This window comes from Exophiala mesophila (genome assembly GCF_000836275.1).
Source record: "Exophiala mesophila strain CBS 40295 unplaced genomic scaffold supercont1.3, whole genome shotgun sequence".
Taxonomy (NCBI): Eukaryota; Fungi; Ascomycota; class Eurotiomycetes; order Chaetothyriales; family Herpotrichiellaceae; genus Exophiala; species Exophiala mesophila.
In genome coordinates, this window is record NW_015622506.1 from 4,260,880 (window position 1) to 4,288,655 (window position 27,776).

General features: G+C 50.9%; 9 protein-coding genes across 9 annotated transcripts; 7 read left to right on the top strand and 2 right to left on the bottom strand.

Annotated features, from left to right (window-relative positions):
- Nucleotides 1–440: 440 nt before the first annotated feature.
- Nucleotides 441–3,022, top strand: PV10_05036 (uncharacterized protein; the record flags this gene model as incomplete). Its single annotated transcript, XM_016369638.1, has 2 exons — nt 441–2,233; nt 2,291–3,022. The coding sequence occupies 2 exons, from the start codon at nt 441–443 to the stop codon at nt 2,760–2,762; spliced, it is 2,265 nt and encodes a 754-aa protein (XP_016225426.1). The 3' UTR covers nt 2,763–3,022.
- Nucleotides 3,023–3,819: 797 nt separating this feature from the next.
- PV10_05037 (serine/threonine-protein kinase nrc-2) lies at nt 3,820–6,312 on the top strand. Its single transcript, XM_016369639.1, has 4 exons — nt 3,820–5,055; nt 5,107–5,406; nt 5,461–5,845; nt 5,903–6,312. The coding sequence occupies exons 1-4, from the start codon at nt 4,221–4,223 to the stop codon at nt 6,282–6,284; spliced, it is 1,902 nt and encodes a 633-aa protein (XP_016225427.1). The 5' UTR covers nt 3,820–4,220; the 3' UTR covers nt 6,285–6,312.
- Nucleotides 6,313–7,410: 1,098 nt separating this feature from the next.
- Nucleotides 7,411–12,282, top strand: PV10_05038 (uncharacterized protein). The gene is made up of 2 exons (XM_016369640.1): nt 7,411–7,901; nt 7,952–12,282. The coding sequence occupies exons 1-2, from the start codon at nt 7,766–7,768 to the stop codon at nt 11,602–11,604; spliced, it is 3,789 nt and encodes a 1,262-aa protein (XP_016225428.1). The 5' UTR covers nt 7,411–7,765; the 3' UTR covers nt 11,605–12,282.
- PV10_05039 (uncharacterized protein) lies at nt 12,194–15,563 on the bottom strand. The gene is made up of 4 exons (XM_016369641.1): nt 15,210–15,563; nt 14,538–15,156; nt 12,695–14,475; nt 12,194–12,579 (listed from the first exon to the last, which is right to left on the bottom strand). Exons 1-4 carry the CDS (start codon nt 15,303–15,305, stop codon nt 12,361–12,363), a joined length of 2,715 nt encoding a protein of 904 aa, XP_016225429.1. The 5' UTR covers nt 15,306–15,563; the 3' UTR covers nt 12,194–12,360.
- Nucleotides 15,564–15,815: 252 nt separating this feature from the next.
- Nucleotides 15,816–17,306, top strand: PV10_05040 (uncharacterized protein). The gene is made up of 2 exons (XM_016369642.1): nt 15,816–16,972; nt 17,028–17,306. Exons 1-2 carry the CDS (start codon nt 15,916–15,918, stop codon nt 17,243–17,245), a joined length of 1,275 nt encoding a protein of 424 aa, XP_016225430.1. The 5' UTR covers nt 15,816–15,915; the 3' UTR covers nt 17,246–17,306.
- PV10_05041 (uncharacterized protein) lies at nt 17,307–17,942 on the bottom strand (the record flags this gene model as incomplete). The annotated part of the gene is made up of 2 exons (XM_016369643.1): nt 17,307–17,701; nt 17,808–17,942. The coding sequence occupies 2 exons, from the start codon at nt 17,940–17,942 to the stop codon at nt 17,492–17,494; spliced, it is 345 nt and encodes a 114-aa protein (XP_016225431.1). The 3' UTR covers nt 17,307–17,491.
- Nucleotides 17,943–18,625: 683 nt separating this feature from the next.
- On the top strand, nt 18,626–20,811 carry PV10_05042 (uncharacterized protein; the record flags this gene model as incomplete). The annotated part of the gene is made up of 3 exons (XM_016369644.1): nt 18,626–20,125; nt 20,189–20,615; nt 20,690–20,811. 3 exons carry the CDS (start codon nt 18,626–18,628, stop codon nt 20,809–20,811), a joined length of 2,049 nt encoding a protein of 682 aa, XP_016225432.1.
- Nucleotides 20,812–22,740: 1,929 nt separating this feature from the next.
- PV10_05043 (uncharacterized protein) lies at nt 22,741–25,394 on the top strand (the record flags this gene model as incomplete). Its single annotated transcript, XM_016369645.1, has 3 exons — nt 22,741–22,777; nt 22,873–24,359; nt 24,411–25,394. The coding sequence occupies 3 exons, from the start codon at nt 22,741–22,743 to the stop codon at nt 25,392–25,394; spliced, it is 2,508 nt and encodes an 835-aa protein (XP_016225433.1).
- Nucleotides 25,395–26,155: 761 nt separating this feature from the next.
- PV10_05044 (uncharacterized protein) lies at nt 26,156–27,602 on the top strand. Its single transcript, XM_016369646.1, has one exon. It carries the CDS (start codon nt 26,711–26,713, stop codon nt 27,188–27,190), a length of 480 nt encoding a protein of 159 aa, XP_016225434.1. The 5' UTR covers nt 26,156–26,710; the 3' UTR covers nt 27,191–27,602.
- Nucleotides 27,603–27,776: the final 174 nt, after the last annotated feature.

Below are 27,776 nucleotides of genomic sequence, written 5' to 3' on the forward strand. Positions count from 1 at the left end.
CTTGCCCTTGCCGATCTTGAACCTTGCCGCACCTTTGTCTTTCTTCTCCCACTCTTTGCCCGCGGTCCATCTTCATTTCAAGGCCCCCCAGTCTGGTGTCCCTTCTCGGTTGTCTTGTGAAGAGCGTGCTGGCCTTCTCATCTGTGGCCACAAGCTCCCTTTTGGTTCTCTTCTTTGGCTACCCAACTGCATCTCACTTACCATCACATCCCAAAACTCCATCGATATGACTAACGAGATCAGAGATTGCTCATCTCGCAGAAGGCGCCGATACAGTGTGACTCGTCTCCTGGAGCTCGCTCCTCGGGCTGTCACCGCGAGCTTTGATCTATCAAAGTTCACATACGACGCTGCCAGAGGTAATCCATCTCCAGACCTGGTCATGACCAAAGACGCTAATTGTTGCAGCGGGTGTAGTGCCTCCACTGGGTGCCTGCGCCATGTTGAGCCGTCGCACTGTGAGCGACCAGCCTCGCAACTGGTCTCGTGAATCTGGCAGTTCCCAAGAAGAATACATTGTCTATGTTGGCAACCGCGTCACTCAGCCTGAGAGACAGCCTGTCAATGCACCTTCCGACAATCTGGCTCAAAAGAACAAGGGGTTTGCACGATTTTTGCAGAAGCACTCGTCGCCCACTCACCAGCGTGTTACAGCTGGAGGTCGGATCGTGCCCATGGAGCAGCGACCGCGCCCTCCCGTCTTCAGCTTGCCTCCGAACGAGACCACCACCCTCGATCTCCCGCATGAGAAAGCAACTGATGAGGCACATGATCTCTGCCAGAAAGAGGTTGAGGACAAAGGCAGTAGCGACGTCCAGGCCACTTTTGGCACAATCGTCCAACCTCATTTCCACTCAGTCGCAGAGACCTTGGATGGCAAACCTGGCCCTGGACTCGGTGCTGGATTGGATCTTCAAATCCTACCTTCACCAGATCCTCTTTCTCCTCTTTCCCCCAACCCAACCCAGCCAAGTGGGTTTCCTCTCTTGCAAGCGCCTTCGATGTTTTCTGGTCAATCATTTGATGCATATGGCCTGCCGACCCCACCCCTGTACCCAGCACCGGTGATGACATTGAACTCAGTCATGAACACCACTGGTGCACCATATTGCATGCCGGGTTATACGGTTACAGCCCACCCCTATGCAGAGATGTACGGATTTGCCAATGCCCAGCCAGTCGTTGACAATCAGAATTCCTACCTCTACTGCCATCAAATGCTGCTGAGTGCTGTGGCACGCTTCGAAGAGCTCGACAAGCAACTCAAGTCACTTGACCGCCACCGTGCCATGACCAAACTGGAGCCCAATCTGAAGGAGCAGCGCGTCATGGTAGTTCAGCAGCGCGCCGAAGCAAAACAGACGATCACTCACTGGGAGCGCTGTCTCGCCAACGCAACGCCTCTTGCCTTGGAGCCGCCTGGACTACAGCAGTCCAAAGTCCTGAATGTTCAAGCCCCGGCCTATGTTCCCCTTGCATCTCCCGTCAAATCCATCATGCCGATGTCTGCATCGACCAGCAATGACCCCAAGGCCGAAAGCTTCCATAGCAGCGTTCATGTCAATAAGGCAGCCCCGAAGCGAATTCCAATTGTGCCTCCCACAGCTCCGCCGCCCCCTCAATGCCAGGCCTCTCCCCCGGCCGACCATGAGAGCGTGAAAGCCACTGAGAGCAAGCCCGAAGTTGATGAATGGGGTGTTCGTAAAGGCCGGCCTCCACCACACATTGAGAGGGAACAAACAAGAATGCTTGAGGCCATCCTTCGCGAAAATAAAAAGTCCTCCCAGGGCTCTCAACCAAACTCAGCATGCTCGGTCGCTCCGGTCATTTCAGCTAGCTCAAGCTTCCACGCCAGGTCGAGCGAGAATCTTCCACAACCTGTTCCGGATGACGATGACATGGACAATGCTGAGTGGCTGCGACCCAACCCAGGACGTGCACCTCCACTTGTGGAGGCATATTACGAGAGACAGCTTGACGCGATGCGATTGCCTGAGGGATGGGTTGCTGACATCGAGCTTCCTGACGGTAACGTCACCCGTGTTCCTGGCCGGAATCTGCAACGCCCCCCATCGTTCGAGATGGATGAGTTCGAGTCTCAGTACTGGACAAAGCGACCGGTGTTGACCAAAGATGTCACGAAGAGGTTTGTGCGCCTCCATGACATGCGTCATGTGCAGTCGTCAGACATGGCACATAGCACTGTGAGCTTCAGCAACCTCAGTTTCGACAGGTGAGTATTCTTTGACACGATTGAGTTAACAAAGCTGATACTGTGGTCTTTGAGCAGTGACACTCAGATGAAGGAGACCACCAACGGACTCTTTTCCACGAATAGCTCCCAGTCTTCGCGTCAGCACAAACCATTGGCTCCATTGCTTGTTGAGACAAGCCCCAATGCATTGGCAGTGAAGCAGACATCGGCACTTGGTTCCCCTACTTGGACACAGTGGGCACACTCAAGCTCCCCATGGGTGACTGAAGGAAATTCATGGCAAGATGGAGAATCATCGTTGGACGCCCATGCCAACAAGGGATACTCATCGGTGGCCGTGCAAAACGTGCATGCATTGGGTAGATTGCCTCACATGATGGACGGAACTTGGGATGGACAACGACGATCTGCTAAGACGTTGCTTACCGCGGCCGGCAAGCTTCGAAGCCCCACGCTGGTTCACAGACCAAGTCCAACTGGTGGTGTTTGGTATGGACCACATTCCCGTGGGGTCGGCAACAATGATACCAACATTGAGAGCAACTAAGTGAGAGTCGTCTGAGACCAGAAGGTAGGCACACAAAGAGCCAATGTTGGACAGTGGTGTCGTCAAAACAGAATGATTGTCTTTTTCCGCGCGCAGGGCCAGAGTTGTTGGTCAACAGGGAGGAGTTGGTTCAGTATCAGGGGCGACATTGGACGGCATTGGTCCTGGAGAGTCAAGTTGGAGACGCGGTTGGTATGAACGGTTGTATGGGGCTTTCCGAATATTGCAAGCCAGCATGTCATGTGGAATCACCACGTGAGGACATCATGATATGGTCGAGTCAGCGTGTGATTGATACAGTACAGCGATACAGTGCCAAAGGGTGTGCAAGGCATTTAACTTGTATTCAGTCGAGAAACATGAAAAGTTCAGAGATGCCCGAATAGCAAAGATGTATCGACTAGAGTCTAGAGTCTAGAGAGAACATCGCCAACTCAATGAAAGTTTAGACTGTAGCCTAGGCCAAGGGTGCACACTCGAGATTGATTTGACCGGAAGATTGTGACCAAAGAAGAATAGAGACGACGCAATGATGTGGACGTGGCGAGCGGACACGCAAGACTGCTGAGCAATCAAACAGTTATCACCAACAAATGGAGGGGCATAGTTGATGAGCCACCATCTGAGAATTCCATGACGGTGAAATGATAAGAGGCATGACAAGGCACCGCGACGGGCCACGCAACTCTAGCCATCTTAAGTTGTCTAGGTACTTAAGAGTAGAGGAGATGGGGGCGGGATTCTTGTTAACCCCGGGCACCGGTTAGCTTATAATTTACCTGCCCAGGTCCTGAATAAGTCTGGCCGGGGAGCGGCAAAGCCGCCATTAGTGCCAGTCAAGTAAGTACCTACCTACCTACCTTAGCTAGGTACCTGACCTACGTAGAAGTTAGTAGGTTAGGGACTTACTCCGTTGTCCTACGCCTCAATTACCAAAGAGGCCTGAGTGGCCGTCTCTAAGCAGTCGCCCTCCTTACTGGGCCAGACTCACCACGACCAAGTCAGGCTAAAAGATTCCTACTCAGACTCGTCCGAACTGCTCCCGCTCCTCCCACTCCCTGTCGCGGCCGACTTACCACGGCTCCTTCCCCTTCCTCCATCTCACAACATCACTGCCTCACATCAATATTTTCCAGAGCCTCAAGAAGTCTCCCCAGAAGCTCCTTATACCATCATCATCCTTGACCACCCATTATAAACCCTTTTCGCGACAGCGTCCTCTGGAAGGAAATCAGTCTTCTGCTTTGAAATCCATCCTGATATGGCGCTCCATCGTCGATAGCCCTACGATCAAACGACCTTGTCCGACCATCTCTGAATCCATCCTGAGCACCGCTTGTCTCCTGGGTGCGCAGCCTACGAATAGCCTCCTGTCAATCCCAATTATCCCTATCATCAAGAGTTGCCGTCGACCTCGTTGCATTTCTGCAGACCCATTAGTTTGGCTTCTACAGCATCATGACTACCGAAAGACGCAACTTCTCCAGCCTATCTTTCTCGTCCAAGAAGAACACAAACGGAGATCCCGGATCCGGGACTCACACACCGACTTCTACAAAACTCCGAAACTTCTTTCGAATCAACAGTAGTGGCAGTCAAACGTCAATAGGGTCAGATGGGCTACCCACTCCACGCACCGAATCCAAACCCCTCAAACAATCGAGATTCCTTCCCGGCCTAGGGAGAAACAGATCGACCACGATCGCGAGCGACGGCCATCCACTCGACGACGCGATAGTCTCTCCCACTGCTCAGGCAAATCCCTACTTTGCCCATCAAGGACCTCCCGCTTTGCGACACCATAACGAAGGCAGCGTTCCTCCGTCACCTCCAGATACTCCCAAAGTACAAGGCCATGGCAGTGTGGCTGACGAGAATGTGGTCACGGCGGGTAAAGAAGAGCTGGCCCGAAAGTTGAGACGTGTGGCCTCCGCCCCCAACGCCCAAGGACTCTTCAACAGCAACAAAGCAAACCATGACCGGCCTCAAACGGCTGAGTTGGGCAAAGAGCCTGTCGCCGTCGAGACAGGTGACACTCCCAAACTCAGCATGATGGCCAAAGAGGATGTTGATGTTTCCATTCTTCCCACGGCTGGGGCCAAACTTCCACTTCCCGGCCAACTCCGTCAATCAATTGCTTTTCGACGGACATATAGTTCTAATTCGATCAAAGTGCGCAATGTGGAGGTCGGTCCTGGCAGTTTCGACAAAATCAAATTGATTGGCAAAGGGGACGTGGGTAAAGTCTACTTGGTGCGGGAGAAGAAGTCCAATCGGCTCTATGCCATGAAAGGTCGTGTCACCCGTGCTGCGTGAAGATACTCCTCATACTGACAATTTGTAGTTCTGAGCAAGAAGGAAATGATCAAGCGGAACAAGATCAAGCGTGCCTTGGCTGAGCAGGAGATTCTTGCTACTAGCAATCACCCGTTCATTGTCACGTTGTATCACTCGTTCCAGTCGGAGGAACACCTCTATCTGTGCATGGAGTACTGCAGCGGGGGTGAATTCTTCCGTGCCCTGCAGACCCGACCGAACAAGTGTGTGGGCGAAGATGATGCCCGGTTCTATGCGGCAGAGGTGACGGCAGCGCTGGAATACCTCCATCTGATGGGCTTCATCTACCGAGACTTGAAACCCGAAAGTCAGTCGGCATCCCTCTATTGACTACAGAAATCATGCTGACCACATCTCTCAGACATCTTGCTGCATCAGTCCGGCCACATTATGTTGTCTGATTTTGATTTATCCAAACAGTCTGACTCGGGTGGAGCACCCACCATGATCCTCGGTACGCGAAACGCGTCGAATCCGACGGGGTATCCTCTTGTAGACACCAAGTCATGCATTGCCGACTTTCGCACCAACTCGTTTGTGGGCACGGAAGAGTACATTGCTCCCGAGGTGATCAAGGGAAATGGTCACACCAGTGCTGTGGACTGGTGGACACTAGGAATATTGATCTACGAAATGCTCTTTGGAACCACTCCGTTCAAGGGTAAGAACCGGAATGCCACATTTGCCAACATTCTGAGGGATGAGGTCCCCTTTCCAGACCATTCGCATCCGACTCAGGTTAGCAAGTACGTTTTGTCCCAATTCCCCGGTCAGGTCTAGGGCTGCACTAACGAGGTGTTCAGTTTGTGCAAATCCGTGATCCGCAAACTATTGATCAAGGACGAAGTCAAAAGGTTGGGTTCGCGAGCTGGAGCGTCAGACGTCAAGAATCACCCATTCTTCCGGCCGATCACATGGGCATTGCTTCGACACATGAAGCCTCCCATGATTCCCCACCAAGGCCGGGGTATCGACACGCTGAATTTCCGGACAGTCAAGGACAGTGGCAGCGTGGACATTGGAGGATCGCCGACACGACTCAAGGGCGTCCCTCTCGACTCGGGCATGGCAACCCCTGGAGGTGAGATTGCCGATCCATTTCTCGAATTCAACAGTGTGACACTGCATCACGATGACGACGACATGATGATGATGCCAGAAGGAGGTCCAAGTGGTGGTCGGTGATGGGGATGATGGGGATGATGGGGATGATGGGGAGCATTCGCGATTCACTAGTGAACTTGGGTGCAATGACTTATGGTGTGGCATGGAAACTTGTTTGGCGTTGGGGCGTCACTCAACAACAGGGCTATGGACTTCCAGGTTGCATGGTGATGGGAACACGCGGGATCAAGACGAGAAAAGAACTACAACGTCTCAGGCGTTGGAATCATGCAAAAGACAGCTGTACAGATATACATTGGACCAGGTCCGCCGCTTCTCTAGGCACTTTTTGTTGGTGATTATGGAAGCAAAGATTTGTTCAGCAGACCCAACGGTACCAAAGGAACGAAAGGCACGATTGAGGTGACTGATAATAATAGCTCGGGTTACTGTACTGTATACCCCATATGACTGTGGCCAAGGTGTTTTGTGGAGTTGGACTCAACAAGGCCCTTGGCTGCGTTCATTGTGCTGCGCTATGCGGAGTCATCGATACATCGTCACCGCATTTTTCATTTAGGCGACATTTCCGCTCGGCTCGCTCCGACGTTGGTAGGTATAGAGACTGCGTGGAGATGAGGGATGAAGTATGAGGTTTGAGGTATGAGGATGACTATGTGAGGCACATGAGGCACGAGGTGTGATGTATGAATGGGGCAGAAGCTCTTGGGGTTCCTTCCATTGGTCATTGGTCGTGCCTGCCATTCTCATCATTGGTCTTGGAGGCACCTTCCCCCTCCAAAACCTGGGGACTGGATTACATCTCCGCCCCGAATCTTGGCAGGGCTTTTTGTTTTTCGTGCGCCAACGTGTCTCGTCTCTGGGCGCACTCAGACTCAAACCCCCACAGTTATGTCAGCTGTGATCATATGGTCACCTGCGTTGGTTCTAGGTCTACAAAAGAACGCAACGCACTGGCACCTGGCACCGGGTACCCGGGGGCGGTGTGATGGTGGGTGGACTTGGACCACTTTCAGGACCATGTGTTGCTGGTTGAAGTAACAGGCCCGACCCAGTTAAGGTCAGGTGCGCCCGGGGGGCAATCCGCATCAACCAATCACGGCAGCCCGCGTGGAAAATGGGTCGCCCGCCAATGACAACAGGGATTCTTTCCACGCTGCAACTTCATTCATCCTTCGTCCCTCACATGGAAATGACTATGGCTTTGTCGGCTCAGCATCCACGCTCAATTCTCCTTCATCTTTGTCCACTTTCCCCAATCTCGAGCAGCTTATGAACTCTGCGTGATCCTTGGTCTTCTCATGTCAATTTTCACCCTGACTTGAGCTCTAACCCTTCCACCCGTTCCCTCTAGAATGGCAAGCCTCTTTCGCTTCCATCCATTCATTCCCATACTTCGAGTCCGCTTGAGGCTCCAGTCCTGGTTCCTCTGATTACGCGGCGTGACTCCGATCCTTTTCCCTCTCTCACCCTCTCCTTACTCTCTTTTCTCCTCTTTATTGCCGCCCATCGCCCAAGCTGCACTGCTTGGGCACCCCACCATGAAATTTGGACGCAATCTCCCTCGTAACCAGGTCCCCGAGTGGGCGTCTGCCTATATCAACTACAAAGCCTTAAAAAAGTTGATCAAGGCGGCCTCAATTGCTCGGACGCAAGATGGCAATCTTGATCTTGCCGGTAGGCTTGGGCCAGACACGCCCGCGCTGGCAACGCTCATTCTGAAATAGGTTTTTTCCATGCCCTTGACCGCAACCTTGAAGACGTGGACCACTTCTACAATCGAAAATACCACGACTTCTCTCGACGCCTCAAACTCCTCCAAGATCGATACCCCACTTCCCCCCAAGCCGCAGTCTTGTTCGATAGGGATGAACGTGAAGACTTGTTGGCTGCTCTACTCGAGTTGCGCGGCCAAATGCGTAAGCTGCAGTGGTACGGCGAGGTCAACAGAAGAGGCTTCATAAAGATCACAAAGAAGCTGGACAAGCGTATTCCCGAGGCCCATGCCCAGAAGAAATATCTGCAGCTCAAAGTTGACCCTTCCCCATTTGCAACAAATGCCCTCCTCTCTGAAGCCTTGAACAACACCAACGACTGGATCTCCGTCCTCGGCGACGTTGCCTCCGTTGTCGTTACCAATGAGGATCGTGCCTCCATCTCCTCCGCCTCCTTGACTCGAACAGCATCCCGACCGTCGTTGGACATTTCCACCGACCAATTTGCCAAAGCAGAAGTCATGATCCGGCAAGATGACGCACAAAGCCTGCAGACATTGATTGCCATGATTCGAACCAGTCAGGGCTCCGATGTTCCAGAACATGCAATCCAACATCTACTCAAGACACTCCTACAAAGGGCCATTTTCTCCCGAAGCCGCTCTTGTACCGCTCAGCTTCTTCGTGATATCATCTTCCTGGACGATCAAGATGATATCAACTCTCGAAACGTCATCCATCGTTTGATTGTCTCGATCGGTCGAAAGCAGACTGAAACCAACAAAGAGTCCAGCGCAGGGCCCCTTCCTGACGACGAGTCAGAGTTGTCAAATTACATCACGCCTGCCACTCCATCTGCCGTGCCATTTAAGCGATTGGTACCTCAGGAAACCCATCGAAGACGCATACTGACCCGTGAAGATGAATCGATCTCCTTCCTGTCATTTCTCTTAGACAACCTGCAGTCCTCCCAACGCCCTGCACTGGCGGCGCGAGACAGTGCTGGACGCACCCCACTCCACTTTGCTGCTGAGTATGGCGTTCGCGTCATGGTCGAGGTCATTATCGAACATCTGCGCTCCTGGAAACTTTTCAACGTGGACGACGGCATTGATGGCCTATTCTGGCAGGATAACGAAGGCTGGGCCCCCCTACATCTGAGCGTCATCGGTGGTCATCCTCTCACTACACAAGCATTGCTCGACGCTGAGCAGTCAGCGGTCCCAGACTTCTACAAATCTACTGTCCGTCGCAATGCCCACAAATCTTCTGCTGTCTTGGCCCTAGCTGCAAAAGCCAATTTCGTCGACATCGTCAAGATTCTAGTCCAAGCTGGAGTCGATATCAATTACCAGGACGAGCAAGGAGATACCGCGCTCCATGTCGCGGCAAGGTTTGGACATTTGGACTGTGTCAATGTTCTTCTTGCTGGCTCCGAAACTCAAAAGGCCAATACTGAACTCGGCGAGAAAGCTTATGGCTGGACCCCGTTATTCATCGCCTGTGTCGATGGTTTTCTACCCATTGTCGAGGCTTTGATCGAGGCTCATGCTGATTTGGAACGACTGGATTCTTCTGGCTGGACTGCAAAAGAGCACGCCGCGCTCCGTGGACATGTCGATATCGCCAAGCTGCTTTGCGACGTCATCCCTGACCTAGATTCTGAGAGCGTCGCATCCGATTCCGCTCCCTCCACGTCCCCCCCGGTCTCTTCAAGCCTTTCTGAGAGGAAGTCCAATGCCATAGGCAGTTCTGCCAACCCAGTCAAGATGAGCGAGCCAGTAAAGACATTTGGACATCGCTATTTGACCGACAAAAGCATGATTCTGGTGAGCTTAGGCACCATGGACACTCGAAAGACCATCCGGCCGGTTAATCTGGACCGCATTCCCCTCACCAACGCTCATTCGACGCAGCTTGACACCGCTCTCTCCATTGTTGTTGCTGCCAAATCCGCGGATGGTGAAGCCGAGGTCATTGACCTCCCTGTCCAGGATAGCATCTCCACGGAGCCTATAGTCTTTCATTCGGCTGATCCATCAAAGGTCAAGCTTTTGTTTGATCTCATCCCTACCTATGCAGGGTCAAGAGAACGCATTGTCGGACGTGGTGTCGCTCTGTTGTCCAGCGTCAAGTCCAACATCGGATCGAGAAGAATGCCTTTGCAAGGAGACGTGACTGTACCCATTGTTTCTGCAACAGATCTCGAAGTCATTGGGTCTGTGACCTTCAACTTTCTTGTCATCACCCCTTTTCATCACCCAAAAATGTCCATCACAGAGAATCAGACTTACTGGAAAAGTATGTCTTCAACTGTGGTCATTGGACATCGAGGACTTGGAAAGAATTTGGCTGCGGGCCGTCGGTCACTTCAACTTGGTGAAAATACCATCCAGTCTTTCATCGCTGCTGCCAATCTAGGTGCTTCTTATGTCGAGTTTGACGTGCAGCTCACAAAAGATCATGTTCCTGTCATCTACCATGACTTTTTGGTCAGCGAGACGGGCATTGACGCTCCTGTTCATACTTTGACACTGGAACAGTTTCTACATGTCAACGAGATGAGGACACCACGTCATTCGAGACCGGCCTCCCCGGTCCCATTTGAAAAATCCCGAGTGAGGAGTCTGAAAAACAGCGAACCCCGAGCAAGCCGTATGCGTTCCATGTCGGTTGGCGGAGGCGATAGTGACGTCGTCGATATGGAGGAGCGCATGAAACATACTCGAGATTTCAAAAAGAACGGATTCAAAGGAAATAGTCGTGGAAATCATATCCAAGCACCATTTGCCACGCTTGAAGAGATGTTTAAGAAGCTGCCTCAGAATGTGGGCTTCAACATTGAGATGAAATATCCCATGCTTTCTGAGAGTGAGGACGAGGAAATGGACACTTATGCCGTCGAACTCAATTCCTTTGTTGACACGGTTTTGACCAAAGTCTATGATTTGGGCGAATCGAGGAACATCATCTTCTCCTCCTTCAATCCGGACGTTTGCTTGTTGTTGTCCTTCAAGCAGCCAAGCATACCTGTCTTGTTCCTTACTGATGCCGGAACTTCGCCCGTTGGAGATATCCGCGCAACGAGTCTTCAAGAAGCCATTCGATTCGCTAGTCGTTGGAACCTCCTTGGCGTTGTCAGTGCAGCAGAACCACTTGTCTATGCCCCTAGGCTAGTGAGAGTAGTCAAGGAGTCAGGACTTGTGTGTGTCAGCTACGGCGCTCCCAACAACGAAGCTTCCAAGGTCAAGTTGCAGGTCAAACAGGGGATCGACGCTGTCATTGTCGATTCTGTTCTGGCCATACGGAGAGGCCTGACGGGAGACGACAAGTCAACCAAGGGTGAAGCAAAAACAGCCACAAGTGTTTTGGGCGCCACCTCGCTCGCTGCACAAGCTGCCAATGGAAGTCTCGCTATGAAATTGACGGGCAGCACTGAAAGTCTTGAAATCCCATCGATGATGAAGACATTGGAACCCGAAGAAATGAATGGAAGTTTTGTCGGAAGTGTCATTTCGGAGAACGATAGTAATAACTCTGGGAGTACAACAGATACAACGCCGGAGGTGAAGATTGAGTCGGAAGTAGTTGAAAGTTTGACTACACCGAGTCTCGCGAGAGGTGAAGTCACAAAGGCACCTCCGGTGCAAGTGAAGCGTGGATGATGACCACGTCGTTTTCTCCGACCTTGGAATCTACGAGGCGGTTTGAATCTTGGTGTGGCGCACGAATACAATGATGGCCACTGCATAAGGCCGGGCAAGTTGACAGAGCATCAATTTGATTATAGAAGCACAGAAATAGAGCTCCAGAGCTAGTGCAGCGTTGACGGAGGCGTGCTGTTGTGAGCATAGATCGACATCCACACTGAACCGAAGCACTCTTCAACAACAGTGCAGTACGTCGGAAGTTGGGGGTTATGGCGTTGGATTGAAAGCAACGAGGTCACGATGACCTTGGAAGCCGACTTGAATGAGAGTGATCTGGACTTGAAAGAGACGGATTAACACGGTTGAACAATGTGGCCTATATCATATCATCATCATCTTGGGCAGCTCCTTGCGACTGGGTTGGAACCGGTCTTGAGTAGTCACAATCTCTACTCAAAGATATGGAGCTGGAGCTGGAACTGGATTCAATTGGAATTGGGCTGGAACAGGATCTCGAAAAGCGTCACAGGGTTTCTTACGAGCTGGACAGGATATCATCGAGATCAATTTGCTGTACTGGTACATAATATGACCAATACCGATTCCTTTAATGACCTACCATGATCACAGTCGCCTGAATAAAGTACCTACCTATGGGGGCAATTCGATTTTCGGCGGTGTACTTGAATGTCTAGGTAGTAATCAAACTTCAATCCGCTCCCTCCCCATCGATGTTCAAGTGAAAAATGATGTCTGTGTCATGATGCGTCCTCACATCAAACAAGCATCCTTCTCACTTGAATGTAGAACACTTCCTCCAACACGCATCTTGGTTGAATTTCGACCCTGCCGTCCAGCCATCGACCCACTCGATGGTGAAGTCACATAGACATACACGTCAACCAACCATTCATACCAGACGCGACGATCATCAGTGCGTCGCCACATGGTGACAGTCAGTTCCGCATTGTCGGGGATTGATAGTGGAGTCTGAAAATAGTTTTTAAGTAGTCAGGTCAATTGAACACACACACACTCACTCACTCGCTCAGCTAGGGAGATCTAGTGATACCCTTAGACTGAGAAAAGAGGGAAAGAATCATACCTTCAAAGGAAAATAAATGGGAAACCAACTGATCATCCCCTCACTCTTCGCATCCATGGTATTGGGATTCGTTGACAATTCCACTCCTTTGTATAACACGGTTTCGAAATATCCCGCTAATCCATGGCATGTTCCTCGATGGCGGATGGGGAATTTCAAGATACTGCTGCGTGCGTTGTGCGAGTTGGTTCGTGTGGGTTCGGTGTAGATTTGGGTGTTGTTTGATAATGAAGACGAGGAGGGGGAGGGGTTGGTGGTGGTGTTGGTGAATGGAATAGGGTTGGGGAGCCATGGATTAGGGTGTTGAAAGGACCATGTTGTGCCAATGATGGGGGTTAGTGTAGAGGGTTGAGGTGGCGGAGGGACGGAGATTGGTGGGCTCGATGGTGATGGTGATGGTAACGGGGAAGGTGAAGATGATGATATTGTGTGGATTTTCGAGTATGGTGGTCCACCACTTGTCGGTGATAGGGGTTGGGAATTAGGAACTGATAATGGAGGTGATGCGACAGCGATTGGACTTGTCGATGATGGTGATGAAGATGATGGCAATGTCGAGGTTGATGATGTCGTCGTCGTCGTCGTCGTCGTCGTCGTCGTCGTGCTGAGAAAATCGATCGCATTAAACATGACCACATACGGAATCTCAGCCGCATGTGGTGTTGTACTCGTCAAGCCATGGTTAATATCAGCATGTAATTTAGGCGCGGCAATCGGTGTGATGTGTGCTGTGTATGATGATGGGATACTGATTCCATGCACGGGATTCATTAAATGTTGTACCCCGTCTAAACATTCGGGACTGAGTTCGTTGTCGGCGAAAGAGCCCAGGAGTTCGGAAATCAAGATGTCGATCTTATATGGGATTGGTTGTGCTTGTTCAGTAACATCATGGGCTTCGGTGGCGGAAGGTCTTCTGGATGAGTCTGCTGTGGTAGATACTTCGTCTTCATCTTCAGCTTCGATATCCTCGGTGTTGTAGATCCGTCGTGGAGTTGGCATATTCCCGGGTCGAAGAGGTCCTCGCCATGTTCTCATATCTGACTTGACCAGATTAACTTGCTGGTTCCATGTCGTTTGATTATGTCGTTGCAAGAGGACAAAGGCGTTGGGATTCTTTTCCAATGCCCACATGTCAATATCGACATCGACGTCCTGACTGGCCTTCAGAGCACGGGTCACTAAAGGTCCTCTCCCGGCGCCGACCACAGCCACAACCACTCGTCCATCGGGGTTTGATGTTGGCTTTCCCTGTTCAATCCAGTCGTGCAGAGCCCGTGCCACAGCACGTTCATACCAGGCATACTTGACGGGATCTTTCTCAAATACTTCATATGTGATGCTCTCCAGGTTGACAGTCAATGGCTGGAGCGGTGCTTGTAGATAATCTTGGTATCCTGAGCCAAAGCGGTCTAGGTCAGATAAGGGAGTCTGCTTCGTTTGTAGATTACGCATGTATGAGAGATGAGGGGAAGGGTCTTTCAAGTGCGCATTCGTGGCCGCTTCAGCAAGAGATGGAAAGCCTGTTGATGTCGATATCACATTGCCTGAACTGTCGTACGATAATTGAGGTATTGGGCTGACATCGCAGAGTAGGAACCATGGCACTGAACGGAGGCGAACCATTCGATTGATGAATGCTTGATGTGTCCTGGTCAGCACAGGATAGCCTTTGGCGTTCTTTGCGAAGATCTTGCTGTCCAGCGTCAAGAGTCGGACGGGCTCAGAATACCATCTGGTTTGAACCGGTGTTGGTGGCATCACTTTTGGAAGTGACAACCCTTTTGCTTGTTAGATACATTGACACAGGACAATGGCATGGTGGAGAGATGTTGATGCTTACCTACACATAATCTGGATGGATAATTACATATCGATCGAATCATGTCCCATGCTTCCCAAGTACCAAACAAATCCAATCTTGCGTCTTGTTCAGAGTCTTCCTCTTGCAAGAATTGTTGCCGGGCAAATGGCGCTAGGTCGCCCATACTATCATACTGATCCCCTTCGTTATCGATCATGGGAAACCACAGATATAGCTGCATATAAGGTCCATTGGCGAGGGCATCCGTCAAAGCTCGAGCGAAATGGGCCACTCTGCTATCGGAAGCTCCATTGCCGCGTAATCGAGGGGCTTGGATCACAGCATGTGTGATGCCACAGAATGCTGCGTAGGCCAGCTCCAGTTTCAGGACTTGTCGAGAGACATCGGCAATGATGGGATCCGGAGAGCTGACATCGATCCAGGGGCTGGTGATTCCAATGATCTGGGGAATTGTGTCGTCGGGTGTCAGCGGAGTGTCTGCTGGGGTCAGCTCGGGCACGATGATGGGTGATGCGTTATAGGTTCTCGTGACATCGACGTCTGATGTGTTAGATTGCTGCGAGAGTGTCGTAGACAGTATCGCCAACACTCGAGAATGAAACTGTGGTGTTGTAATGGGGCTGGTCAGCATGTCATACTACAGTCGGTCAGCTACACAGTCTGAAAGCCATGACGATGGAGTAGTCTCACGTTGGCAGCATGTGCGTCTGAAATCATCTGTGGTGACACAGGTAAAGGACGCTTGGGGTCATGATGCCCTATGATGAAGCGAGGAGTGTCATCCATGGTTCCAATATCTCGGTCAGGTGCAGCGGGAATTCCCCGGAGCGGCACGATGCAGAGGACGAGGCTCAGGCCAAATTAAGAAATTCTAGGTCAAAAGTCCACAGCCTTGTTGGAACCATTGTGCGTGAGAATGATATTGGTAGAGGTAGGTCCGGTCAAGCGCTAATTGGCGTCGAACAATGGCTAGAGCTGTAAGTGATCGCGTTGATAGCTTATCTGTTCAGGCCAATGCCTGTTTATTAGGGCAGTGCCTGGGTCAACCTTGAACCACGGCCTGGCCATGGAGGAATTATACCAAAGAAGCGAAAGGCAGATGTTGAAATTCCCAAACCGTGCTAGCGTGGATTTATATGCCAAGATTGAACTTTGCTGGATTTGGTCGGGATTGGCCAATCGGAGAACGGAAAACCCAGGGCTGCGAAACGGCCAGCCGCAGAGGCAGGCACGCAGGTCATGGCAGGTGCGACCTTTGATGTTTGTCTGTAGAATACCTGCAGCAACTTTTTTGCTCATCACTGCCAGCTTGTTCAACAGCACCACAACCATTGACCTCCATTCTCTCCTTCTCCCCTTTTCCCAAGGGTGTAGCTGAGGTCTTGTTGCTGACAACATGAGTGTCACGCGGACCGCCGAGTGCCTTTTGTGCTCCTTCACAAGAAGCTCCCGAACAGCTCGCCCATCTCAATCAACTCGTCGCCCATTCAGTTCGACGACCTTGCGACAGAATCGCAAACCTCGTTTCCCCAGCGTCAAAGCCCCCGTGCTAGAGAGACCCAAACACCCCTTGTCGTATCTCAACCAACGAGCCGACCAGTTTTTCTCCGAAGATGGCACCCTCCCTGGAAATTACACTCGAGAGCAACGCGCAGCCATTGAGGCAGCCAAAAAGTTTGATACAATGAAGCACTTGAAGGAATATCGGGGCGGTATGCGTACGGGGCCTTACAAACTCGAATACTTTGACGATCTCACCCAAATCGACCCGGTCATTGACAAACCCGTACGCAATCCAATGGCCAATATCGACGACAACCAGAGGATGAAAGAGGACGAAGATTTCGCCGACGATTTTCTCGAACAAGCCATGCAATCACACCAAATGATCAATGTGCGAGACGAGAGTGGCAATGAGTATTTGGACGATGAGGTCGCCGATGATGCGTGGAACAAGTTTGACCAAGGCATGAGGATGACCACCGGTCGACCCGAGGCCGAACTCGCACCACCTTCTGCGCTGGCCCCTGATCTACCCTTGCTCAGCCCATCCAACCTAAAACAAAAATCATCCTCTAAAAATTCCGACTCTGCAGGGCAAGATAAGCAAGCAGTAAGCCCGGAACTGATCACGCTGTTGCAAATGACGGGCTTGACCCCCAAACAATTTGCCGGCATCCGGGTGAGAAGTCTCATCCAGCACAGAGTTGTCAACCAAACACGATTGGGCAAAATTCAACGCATATACACACTTGCAGTGGCAGGAAATGGAAACGGTCTGATCGGAATTGGTGAGGCCAAGTCTGCTGAAGCGTCCGACGCCAGAATTCAGAGTCAATATCGAGCGATTCGAAACATGCAGCCGATATTACGATACGAGAACCGGACCATTTTTGGCCAAGTCAAGGCCAAGGTCTCCGCGACGGAGCTCGAACTCTCCCCCAGACCCCCAGGTAGGTCACGATGTCCACAAACTATTTACTCCTGTGGCTAACATGTATCTTGTAGGATTTGGACTTCGGTGCCAGCAATACATTTGGGAAATTTGCAAATGCGCCGGCATTGCCGATATTTCGGCCAAGGTGCGTCGAGCCAGGAATCCCATGAACATGGTCAAGGCGGCAGTCCAGGCATTGGCCAGCCAGAAAGACCCAGAGGACATCGCTCGTGGGAGGGGGAAGAAGTTGGTGGATGTTCGAAAGGTGTACTATGCCGGGCGCACATAGATTGTACAACATATATCGTGGGTCGTTGGTGAATATGACCTTTGTTCCAAACAACTTTTTCCTCGTGGCCTGTCGTTGCCGTGTCTGATGTGGATCTTGTTTGCGATCGTGACTTGTCCCGCCATTCTCGAGCACAGATGTTGGCTCTTTGACGTGAAAAGTTGTTGGAGAGAGTAGCGCGTTGTCGACTGCTCCGATGTCTCCCATATTATCAAGTTCCCATATAATGGAATTGATCTATTGCTGTCACGCTCCGTCTGGATGATTGCCTTCATCGTCGCCAGTGAATGCACTGCCCTCGTCTCCTTCCATCTGGCCCTGCTGAAGCACAATGCTATAGACACTGGCTTTCATCAGAGTGTACACACTGGCCACCTTCCTCTCAAGCAGTCGCAAGCCCTCGGCAATCTCGAGAGTCATGGGACCTCCAGAGAGGGATGCTAGTGTAGATGATAGCTATTTGTATGCACAAGTCAGTCACATCTCACAAGAAATATTCAGTCGAATTACATGGCCACAGAGTCCGGCCATAACTGACTCCTTGCTTTGGTTCTGCACTTACCTCATTCATATTGTTCAGTAGTCGCTGATATTCATCAAGAACCTCCTGTTCCAGGGGAGACACTCCGGAAGAGGCTTGAGCGGTCAGACTCAGCAGTGGATTTCTGCCATCGTTGTAGACGGTGCTTTCATCCATTTTGGATCAGATACGATGGTTATATTCTATTAAGCTGAGATGCTACGAGGTTGAGGAAATCTGGTGTCGTCGCGATATGATCTTGAAGCGCGTGTGGCCACGTGTGATCACGTGTGATTTGATTGCAAAATTCAGGGGTTCAATGTATTTATGCTCCGCATGATAAATTGCACTCAAAATGGTCAACACTTTGCTGGACTTTTGTCGGTTCTGGTGAACGATTTCTACATCGTTTGCCAGCAAAAAAATGGAACCAAACGCCAGGAAGGCAGGCCAGGTCTCAGTCGAAAATGAAACATCAACCGTGCCGATAACCGATCACCTCAGTGTCATGACCTTCCACGAAAGGGAGAGTGTTTTGTCATCGCTCGATGCCATAATTGTGCAACATCCGAGTCTAGGGCTTCTTGCTAGCGGAGCCTTTCCCCGCACGCCGTCGCCAGTTTTCATATCTTGTCCCAATGACGATGACGGATACTGATCAGACTAACTCGGCTATTGACTGGGAATCGGTGCTTTTGATACCCCAAATCCGGTCAGTCCGAGGTTGGGTGAGGTCTATCCACAGACATGTATTTCCATCATCTCGAAGATTAGCTTCACCTTTCGGTGAACGCGACAAGGTACGTGAGATTTGAATTCTTCCATTTGCTTGCTTGTGGTGTGTTGCCGCGTCTCTCCCCATGGCGTTGATTTCAGGACTTGCAACGGCTGCTGTGGCCGCGGCCACAGGCATGTACCTGGATGCCAAATACTCCATTAGCAGCGATGTAGCCCAAGTTGTCGGCGGTAAGATGATGCAGAAATACGCTCTAGAGATGGCCAAGAAGCACGGAGAAGATGACTGGTCCTTCTATCACGTTCTTCATTGTTCGTACGACGACAATCACCATACCAACAAGGAGGCATTTGTTTTTGAAGGACGAAGCTGGACATATCGCCAACTTCGAGAGGAAATTGGACGCGTGGCCGAGGCTCTGCAACGTCTAGGAGTGAAGAATCGAAGCGTCGTTGCCTTGTTCATCAACAACTCTCCCGAATTTCTTATGGTCTGGTTCGCCTTGTACAAGATCGGAGCCATCCCTGCCCCGGTCAACACTGCGGTGACCGGAGAACATATCCGACATTGTGTCAAGATCAGCGAGGCAGAGTTGTTCATCACCACGTACGAGTTATGCGGGACTGCAGGAAAAGCCCTCGACAATCCAGGCGTTGGGGATTTGCGTCGGCTGCGTCAAGTGGTGGTTTATGACTACAATTCATATGCACCCAGCGCCGAGCTACCATCAGATATTTTATTGATCAGACAAGACGACCTGCCGCCCACAACACCAGAGATGGGAGACTTTCCCAAATCCAAGAGACCAAAGATTACTCCCACTGATGCATCGCAATATCTCTTCACGTCTGGCACTACTGGCATGCCCAAAGCATTGAATTGGCCGGCAGGTTACTCTTTCCTAACCACGTTCTACAAGAGGTGGCCTGGGATGCAAGCTAAATATCGACGTTTTTACATCTGCTTACCCATGTTCCATGGAACGGCGACTTTTGCAGCACTCCCAGCGACTTTTGCATCCTCCGGGACGGTGATCCTGGCACGCAAGTTTTCTCGAAGTCAATTCTGGTACGACATCCGGACCTACAAGGCCAATGCCATCCTTTACATTGGCGAAATGTTTCGATATTTGGTACAATCACCGCCGGATTCACGGTACCCCAACGAAAAGGACCACGATGTGGATCTGGCGTTTGGCCTCGGACTGGCGCCGAAGGTGTGGCGTGGGGTTCGAGAGCGATTTGGGATTGAATGGATCGTCGAGTATTACTCGGCCAGCGAGGCCACAGTGTCACTGATCAATTCGAATAAGAATGATTTCGGAGTCGGCAAAGTGGCCCGGTGGGGACCAATCATGCAGAATCGATACCTGGGGCAAGACACTCTGTATATTGTGAAGACGGATTTGGAGAGTGGAGAGCTGATCCGGGATCCCAAGACGGGTTTCTGCATCAAATGCAAATATGGAGAGATTGGCGAGTCGATATGTCGTATTCTCCCACCAATTCAACGAAGACACGACTACGTTGGAGAGGGCGGCGTGGAGGCTACGCAGAAGAAGGTATTGACGAATGTCTTCCAAAAAGGAGATGAGTTTTTCCGGATAGGGGACGCTCTGATGATGGTAAGTGACCATGAGTGAAGATCCAAAAGCGAGCAGGACTGATAAGTGGTGCCGCGTTTATAGGATCACGATGGATTCATCTCGTTCCACGACCGCCTTGGAGATACATACCGTGCCAAAGGTCACAACATCTCAACCACAGAAGTCGAAGGCTGGTTGAGCAACCACGAACAGATCACTAGTGTCAATGTATACGCCATCGCCATGAATCGATATGGATACGATGGGCAATTGGGCTGTGCCGCGATTACATTGGGAGACAACAGCTCTCCGAATGAAGCGAGCGCTGTGGAACGCAACACCATGGCTCAGTTGGAGAAATGGCTTCTGGAATCAAAAAGTGCACTTCCATCGTACGCAGTACCCCGATTTGTGAGGGTATTGGTCAACGAGGGACCTGCGCTGGATCAAGGAGGCAGCTCTGGCGACAGCGGCAGCGAAAGGGTCTCAGTGATTATGAAGAAACTGAAGACTGGCCTACGAAAAGATGGTGAGTGCCTATGCTTGGAGAACTCGTTACTCAAATATGGCACCGATATACTGACTTGGAATTCTCTCCTACAGGCTTTGTCATACCGAAAGGGAACGGGGATAGAATGTATTGGATAGAAAAAGAAGGGTCTGGATATGTTCCCTTGACTGAGGCCGCGATACAGAATTTGTTGTCGGGCAAGGCGACCTTGTGAAGAAGATATGAGGGGAGGATAGGAGACGTCGTGTAGGCTCTGACAGGCCTTTTGGCCATAGGGCTGTAGGAATACAAAGTGGTAGTTTGGCTTAAGTAGAATACATACATACATACTACCTATATACATAGGCTACTCAGGTGGCTGAATACCTTACCTAGGTACATCATCTTAGGCGGTAGCTAAAGTCTGCAGGCATTCCCCCGTCCCTCGGCCTTTTACCCAGGCAAGAACTGAATGGATATCTTCCAGACTGCGACTTCCCTGTAGCGGGCTGCAAGCCACTCGGTGAGGCTGAATGAGGCTGAAGAGTGAAAACAGAAGGAAGTATCCAACCGTCAAGGGTCTTTCTCTCTATCACCGCCTTGGCTTGCCGCCGCACCTTTTTTATTTTGTCTTCCTTGCGTTGACACAATCGTTCACGTCAACAATTACGAGGTTTCACGCTCCAGACTTCAGCCTCCAAGCCTCCACGCGACCTTATCGATTCCACCAGGTTTCTTGGGCCGAGGGGCCCCTCGGCCTTGCTCCACACTTCCCCTGCCGCCTCACTATCCTAGTCCTCGGTCCTGGCGTGCCTGGCCATGATTTCCATCATCGATTGACGAGATTCGTCGTACTGAACATGGAGATTTTTGACTCAAATTCCTTGATCGAATATCTTGGTACTTTTAAATTACTTCTGATGGAACACGTGGATCCACCTACTCTGGTGCCATTGGCGAACTTGGGAGCTCACGACCATCGCAGTCAAGAATCCATCCGTACAACCTTTGCCCATATTACAACAATTCAGTCTCTCAGAGCCTGACACACCTGGTCACAATTGTCTCAGTGCATTAATATCCCTCTGCATCTATAACAAGACAATCCAGCTAATCTACAATGCATTCCTAGCTCCGCATACGCAGACGTGCCCTATCATGCAGCTGCAATTCCACCGGTCAGCCACGAGTCCGCCCGGTTTCGTCTTTTCAAACCATTCAAGGCCTCCAGTTGCTTATCTTCCATCAAACCAAGAAGCCAATAACCTCCCCCCGTCCACTATCAGACACCGCGTGCCTTTTCGCCTACCACGACGCCTATTCCGGGTCCTCTCGTCCCTCTTTGCCCTTGCTACGCATTCTTGTCCTCACCAAATCACCGCTATTCCCCCAACTACGCGGACTAATTCTTCTTCCCCGACTTGGGAATTTAGAATCCATCATCCATGCATCAACCATCCCTCCTGCTCCCACACCTGGTTTCTTTCCTTGACCTCTCTCCCACAGCCCAAGCCATGACTCTTTCAACCCCTTCCCTTGACAAAAAATCCATCGAGGCGCATCGAAGCGAGCCTGACTGGGGACCTGTGTCCTCTTCTCGCTACCTCAGCATGGTGGCGTTAAGCCCCCAGCTTTCCAGAGCCAGCCACGCACCCACGCTGAAGCCATATCATCATACTACGATGCAGCCGACACTACTTACATCCCTGGTCTGGCCAGATTCGGCCACAAATCAAGGACCCCTCAGGTTTGCCATACCTGCTAAGGAAGCCATGCCACCGCCGTGCCCGTGTGACGCCTTTTTTTTCCCCACCAGTGTGGTCCATTCTTCAGTCCCAGACACGTAGGACAGACACAACAAGCTACGGAGAACCCATACATTGACTGTTGGCCTCAACTCCGATCTGAACGTGTCTGGTCTCTGTCATTTCACCCTGCCCTGTCTTGTAGCCGGACTGTGACTTCTCTCCAAACGCCACGTGTGATGTTGCTTTTCTCTTATTCTTGAATCACTCTTCGTTTACCCCTCTACAACTGATCTACCTATTGAATTCATGACACTACTTCCAATCGATCTATGAATTGCGAGAAATGCGCCAACCATTCAACGCTGTCGTGCATTTGAAATTTAAGTCTCCGTCGGTGGTCTTGTGCCAAGATCAACATGGACGTTCTATCGGTTGAAGCGTGCGTCCAGGCAGGTAAGTTTGACCCTCAGTATGACACTCAAGAAGACATTCTCCTCAGTCCCCGACTTCCCTGATGCACTGGATCTCCTACTAACATCCACGTCTAGTCGTATCTGCGTATCGTGACGCCACGAAGCTTGTGCAGCGCCTGAAAGACAAGCAAAGCCATGGTCAGGACTTCATTCTTCCAGATGATCTCACCAAGGAATTTGAGGATTCACTCCAGCTCGGCGGCTTAGCCATTCAATCTCAGTACGACCATGACGTTCGTCGCTTTGGCGAGACTTATGCCCGTGGCGACTCGACTGGAAGAGAGCAAATGAAGGATATTTTAATCACCTTGCAACAAGCCGTCATTTCTCACCTACGTGAAGTCTATATGGATGATGCCGCCCTCAATCTCCATGCCCTCAAGGAAACCTCAGATGACTGTCGAGTCAATGCCACTGTATGTCTGGGTCAGCTGTACCAGCGCATGTCGAGTGCCACTGCCGCCGTCAAGCAAAGCTCCAAACCATACATCGATAGCACCGATCCCTTACAACTACCTCCCTCTTTGGCCTATTCCAGCAGCCGAAGCACCCATTCCTCATTCGGTGGCCAACCATACGACGCCCAATCATCAGCATCATACAACACGTATAGTTCCAAAACCGCCACCGAGTTCAACCGCAAGCCCGCTCCAAGACCGGCTCCTCAGCGACGGATTTCCTTGACGTCGGCCGTTTCCTACTCAAGTGAGATTCGGACGCGTGGTGAGGACAATGTTCTAGCAATCGCGTCACCAATGTCGAGACAAGTCAGCCAAGGACAGGTTTCTTCCAGCAAAACTCAGACGACTCAGGTAGAAGAGGATGATCGGGCATCTCTGCCTTCATCGCCTCCCCCCTATGTTCTAAGCCCCACTATTCAGACGTCGGACGAAAAAGGCCAGAAGTTCCCTCCAAGTTCGACTTTTTACCAACCACCAACAAAGACCGTGGGTACGAATGCAAGTCAGCCGCTGTCGACAAGGGAACTTCGTGGTACTCTAGACCAAAATGCTTCTCTGACAACAAACATCATACAGCCGATCCATGAGTTGGATATCACGTCGCCACCAAATCTCCCACGGCCTGGTTCCGATTCGTCCTCGCCGGGGGCTGCTTTGCAGGCTCAGCCGCGTAGGGTCTCTTTGAATCAAATATACAACACTCAGGAATATGTAGAATCCTTGGATAAGAAGAGTCGACCACCTGCAGAACTCTTGGCATCGCGAGAGTACCAACAATACCTCCAGCAGCTACAGATGCAGCCTCAATATCGAATGGATCCCTTACTGGGCCATGTCCGGCGAAATGAGCATCCCTATAAACATGCGGCAGATCTTCATGACCAGTCGATTCACCAACCAAACGATGTAGAAACTGATCGGCGCATATACAATGATGCCTTGGCCAAGTCACCTCGGCCGTCTGGAGGTTCACTCTTACAATCTTCATTGCCAGGTCAGCATGTGCAACAACAAAATTTGGCCCTCGCTCGACCGAACAAGGATGATGACAACAGTTCGAATTCTCCGACCTCTCCGACAGGGTTGCTTTCTCAGTCCAAGGTAAGTTGCGACGGGTCCAGGGAGTCAGAAGGCTTTGCTAATGATGTCCAGATGGGGCTCTCAAGACCAAGACCTCTGTCAATCCGATCGACAAGCTCGACTTCATCCAAGATAGCATCATTTGCCCTTCGCAAAGGCCTTCCTCCTGGCATTGCCGAAGCCATTCAAAAGCCCACGCCGTCAGCTCATGAACAGGCGATCCACAACCAACCCCGTTACGTGAGGCCCCAGTCTCTCATAGTAGCGCAAGATACCCCCAAAATGGGATCGTCATCCCCTTGGCCTGTTGTTGAAGGTATGCAGAGCCCGTTGGAGGAAGATAATACCCAGATGGAGATCAGACAGCACTCCTCGTTGGAGTCGACAATGAGATTTCCTGGGTTGACATCGTTGCAGATCAGCCGGTCAGAATTAAATCTGCCCAGTGAGTCGAATCTGGCGGGATTCTGCAAAGGTGCGGTGCGACAGCAATTGGGGGCACGGAAAAAAGGGTTTGGAGTGGAACACAAAAAGGGGAGCAAAGGGTTGGAATACTTCATGAAATGCACAAAGTGTAACTTTGAAGGACCGGCATCGGTTTCCAAGGCTCTTCCTAGTGGAGGGAGAGCAGCAGCCAAGGTCGAGAAAACTTACGACAATAAGGTGCGAGTGGCTGAGGGCGGGATCAAATACCGATGGATCTTTCTGGCCAAGAGCCACGTGCTTAATCGGGGCAACGTCAGCGATTTGAAAAACAGCAACGACATCTATGGATGCTACTTCTGCTGCGCCGAGGGGGCAGCCAAGGGCTGGTTTGACAACAGCGTGAATCTGCATCTGGCAACATTGGGGGGATTCGGCGAAGGGACCAAAGCGACGGCCGTGACAACACCAACGTTCAATGGGCTGGATGCCTTTATGGAGCATCTGGTCAGTCACCGACTGCCTGGACGAAGGCCTGGATTGATTGTGGCCAACGAGATGAACTGTATAATTGGAAGGACGGCACACGACAGCGAAGATTTCGACCTCAACCTACCGGCTTTGACAAGCTGATGAGGAGGGCTGACGATGATTATTGGCGAGGTGTACTAGATCAGGATGAGCAATCACAGCAATGTAGACAATCATTTGAGAGATGTCACGTGAATTTACAGCAGAAAGGATAACGTTGTAGATTGGATTGAAGGCATAGCAGCCGCCTGTGTCTGTAGGCAAAAGATAGATACGTGGTGTAGGTGGGAGGTCTGGCTATGAGGACCTCGCCCAATTAGAAACCCCATCGCCCGTCGCGTCGCGTTCCCCAGACTGCTCAAATTAAATTACTCCATACAGTGGGCTCACACGCGCACTCGCGAAATGACGCATTAGGACTAGAGGCAGAATGCATAATTTGGAGATATGCCGATTTATGTGTACATCCCAGCCATAATCTCGACTCGTTGTGCAACTGCAACCTCGACATTCAGAACAAATAATTAATAAAATGTGACCAAATGAAGACTCGTTTATGCAGTAGAGCACGTGCACCTCTCGAGTGAGAAGTTCTCAGTCAGGTGAGATTCAGAATCAATCAATCAATCCTTGACGAACAGACCAATAGCTCGTATTCGAGCTCTAGTCACAACGAATGAATCCGCTAGCTTCCGGACACTCCACAGGGTATCACTAGCCTGACCTTGGTAAAGGGTGGACTTTTAATTATGTGTGGTTGGTGGCCGTGAAGACCTTCTGAGCCTATAACAGGCCATAAAGATACGGCTGGTGGCCCTGTCAGGCGGCACCTTCGGCTGCTGACTACGTGAACGTATATTACAATTTCTCGTCCGCGGGCACTGCGGGCCATGACATTGACAAGCACACAAGAATCCATCGTGCCATCCCATCACCAGCTTCACTGCCAACCACCCATCCTGCCAATTATTGTCGATCCCCCAGCTATCAGATTCAGAATCTTCTGTGCCTCTGAAGGATTCGCACTTCTAAGCTTCCCTCAGAACCTCATCTCAGCATCTTCTGATCCTTCATAAGACATCCTCTTTTCCATCGCGTCGCACAAAACCCAGCCAACCGCTTTCATCTTCATCCGGCCCTCCGCCCCAGTGCACATCTACCACCGTTCTCACATCTCTCTTCATCATCTCCATCGCATATCTCTCGACAATCTGCCCCCACTGAGACTCATTTGTCATAGTTGGTTGGCTGGTCAGCTTCACTCCACTCATCGATTCAATCGTCTTTATATCACGCGGTTCAATCCGGAATCATCTTATCTCTTTGCACTTTCAAGGCCCTCTTTGCGCGTTCAAGGGGGCCGACAACGTTGGCCCGACCACTCTCGACCAGGTCACGGTGAGGCCTCGTCTGCAAGAATGATCCACCAAAGCCGGATGATTCCCTCAACACCTCCTACGATGGCGACCAATTTCTACTCCTCCTCGGTCGAACCATTTCCTCTGTTCATCGACTCCGCTCCTCCCAATTCCGCAAACTACTTTTCTTCTCCCATCGCCATGGCGGCCATCCAGCTCCTCGCCGCCAAAAGCCCCCATCCTCCTAATCGATCCAGACTAAGCATCTCCATCCCACCGAGGATAACTAATTATGTCCGCCTTCGTTACTACCAATACGAAGTCACCTTTGGACTTTACATGTTGACTCGGCGCGAAAAGCTCATCTTCAACACCATGCTTCTTTCTATTCTCGCCGCCATCCTGTACACGCTCTGCTGGGGCTTACAAGATTTTCTCATCAGCTGCCTTTGCAAGCTCATTTATTACGTCTACGGTTCCTTCTCCAACGCTCCCGAAATATGTTCACAACAAGGTTTGACCAATTTGAATGCTACATGATGTCATGACAGCACCTTGTCGGTCACTCCGACTCTACCGTCCGGGAACAAAGGAACTTCCTGAGTCAGGATCCAAAGAATCAAGATCGTCCTCGAATGGAAACGACTTATCGTCTTGCGATGAGATATAACGATCGTTCATCGTCGTCTGAGACACAAGACTTGAGGCTGGGTTGAATACAACCAGAAGGGCATCAGACCCACCCACCATCGTTGCCAAAGCCACCGATTGATGTGTTGTATGTGAATTATGGAGGATTTAACTCTGAGAGGATCAAAGGATCTACAGGTCCGGTCAAAGGAAGCCAGACCAACGAAGCAAGATCCATGGATTATCATGGATTGATGAATTATTTATAAGCCAGCGCTTTATTTTGCCAATGATGTATCAAATGAAGATAATTACTATTGTATTATGCTTCTCAAGCGAGTGACATGCTATCGATGGTTCCTTGAAGCGGTTAATCCGCCTGATGATCAGACGAAAGGTGTGGAATATGAAAAGTCACGTGTATGGCCAACCACAGTCAGACCGTCACGTGAATTACCAAGATTGTTACTCTGCGCGTACCCAGAAGAAGTAGAGA

Bases quoted from the DNA above. Each gene is read 5' to 3' on its own strand.
- PV10_05038 (XM_016369640.1), top strand. From the start codon at position 7,766: ATGAAATTTGGACGCAATCTCCCTCGTAACCAGGTCCCCGAGTGGGCG. The intron at 7,902-7,951 runs GTAGGCTTGGGC...ATTCTGAAATAG, and splicing joins TGGCAATCTTGATCTTGCCG to GTTTTTTCCATGCCCTTGAC.
- PV10_05037 (XM_016369639.1), top strand. From the start codon at position 4,221: ATGACTACCGAAAGACGCAACTTCTCCAGCCTATCTTTCTCGTCCAAG. The intron at 5,056-5,106 runs GTCGTGTCACCC...GACAATTTGTAG, and splicing joins TCGGCTCTATGCCATGAAAG to TTCTGAGCAAGAAGGAAATG. The intron at 5,846-5,902 runs GTACGTTTTGTC...CGAGGTGTTCAG, and splicing joins CATCCGACTCAGGTTAGCAA to TTTGTGCAAATCCGTGATCC.
- PV10_05044 (XM_016369646.1), top strand. From the start codon at position 26,711: ATGATCCACCAAAGCCGGATGATTCCCTCAACACCTCCTACGATGGCG.
- PV10_05039 (XM_016369641.1), bottom strand. From the start codon at position 15,305: ATGGATGACACTCCTCGCTTCATCATAGGGCATCATGACCCCAAGCGT. The intron at 15,157-15,209 runs GTGAGACTACTC...GACCGACTGTAG, and splicing joins CAGACGCACATGCTGCCAAC to TATGACATGCTGACCAGCCC. The intron at 14,476-14,537 runs GTAAGCATCAAC...AACAAGCAAAAG, and splicing joins TCCATCCAGATTATGTGTAG to GGTTGTCACTTCCAAAAGTG.
- PV10_05040 (XM_016369642.1), top strand. From the start codon at position 15,916: ATGAGTGTCACGCGGACCGCCGAGTGCCTTTTGTGCTCCTTCACAAGA. The intron at 16,973-17,027 runs GTAGGTCACGAT...TGTATCTTGTAG, and splicing joins ACTCTCCCCCAGACCCCCAG to GATTTGGACTTCGGTGCCAG.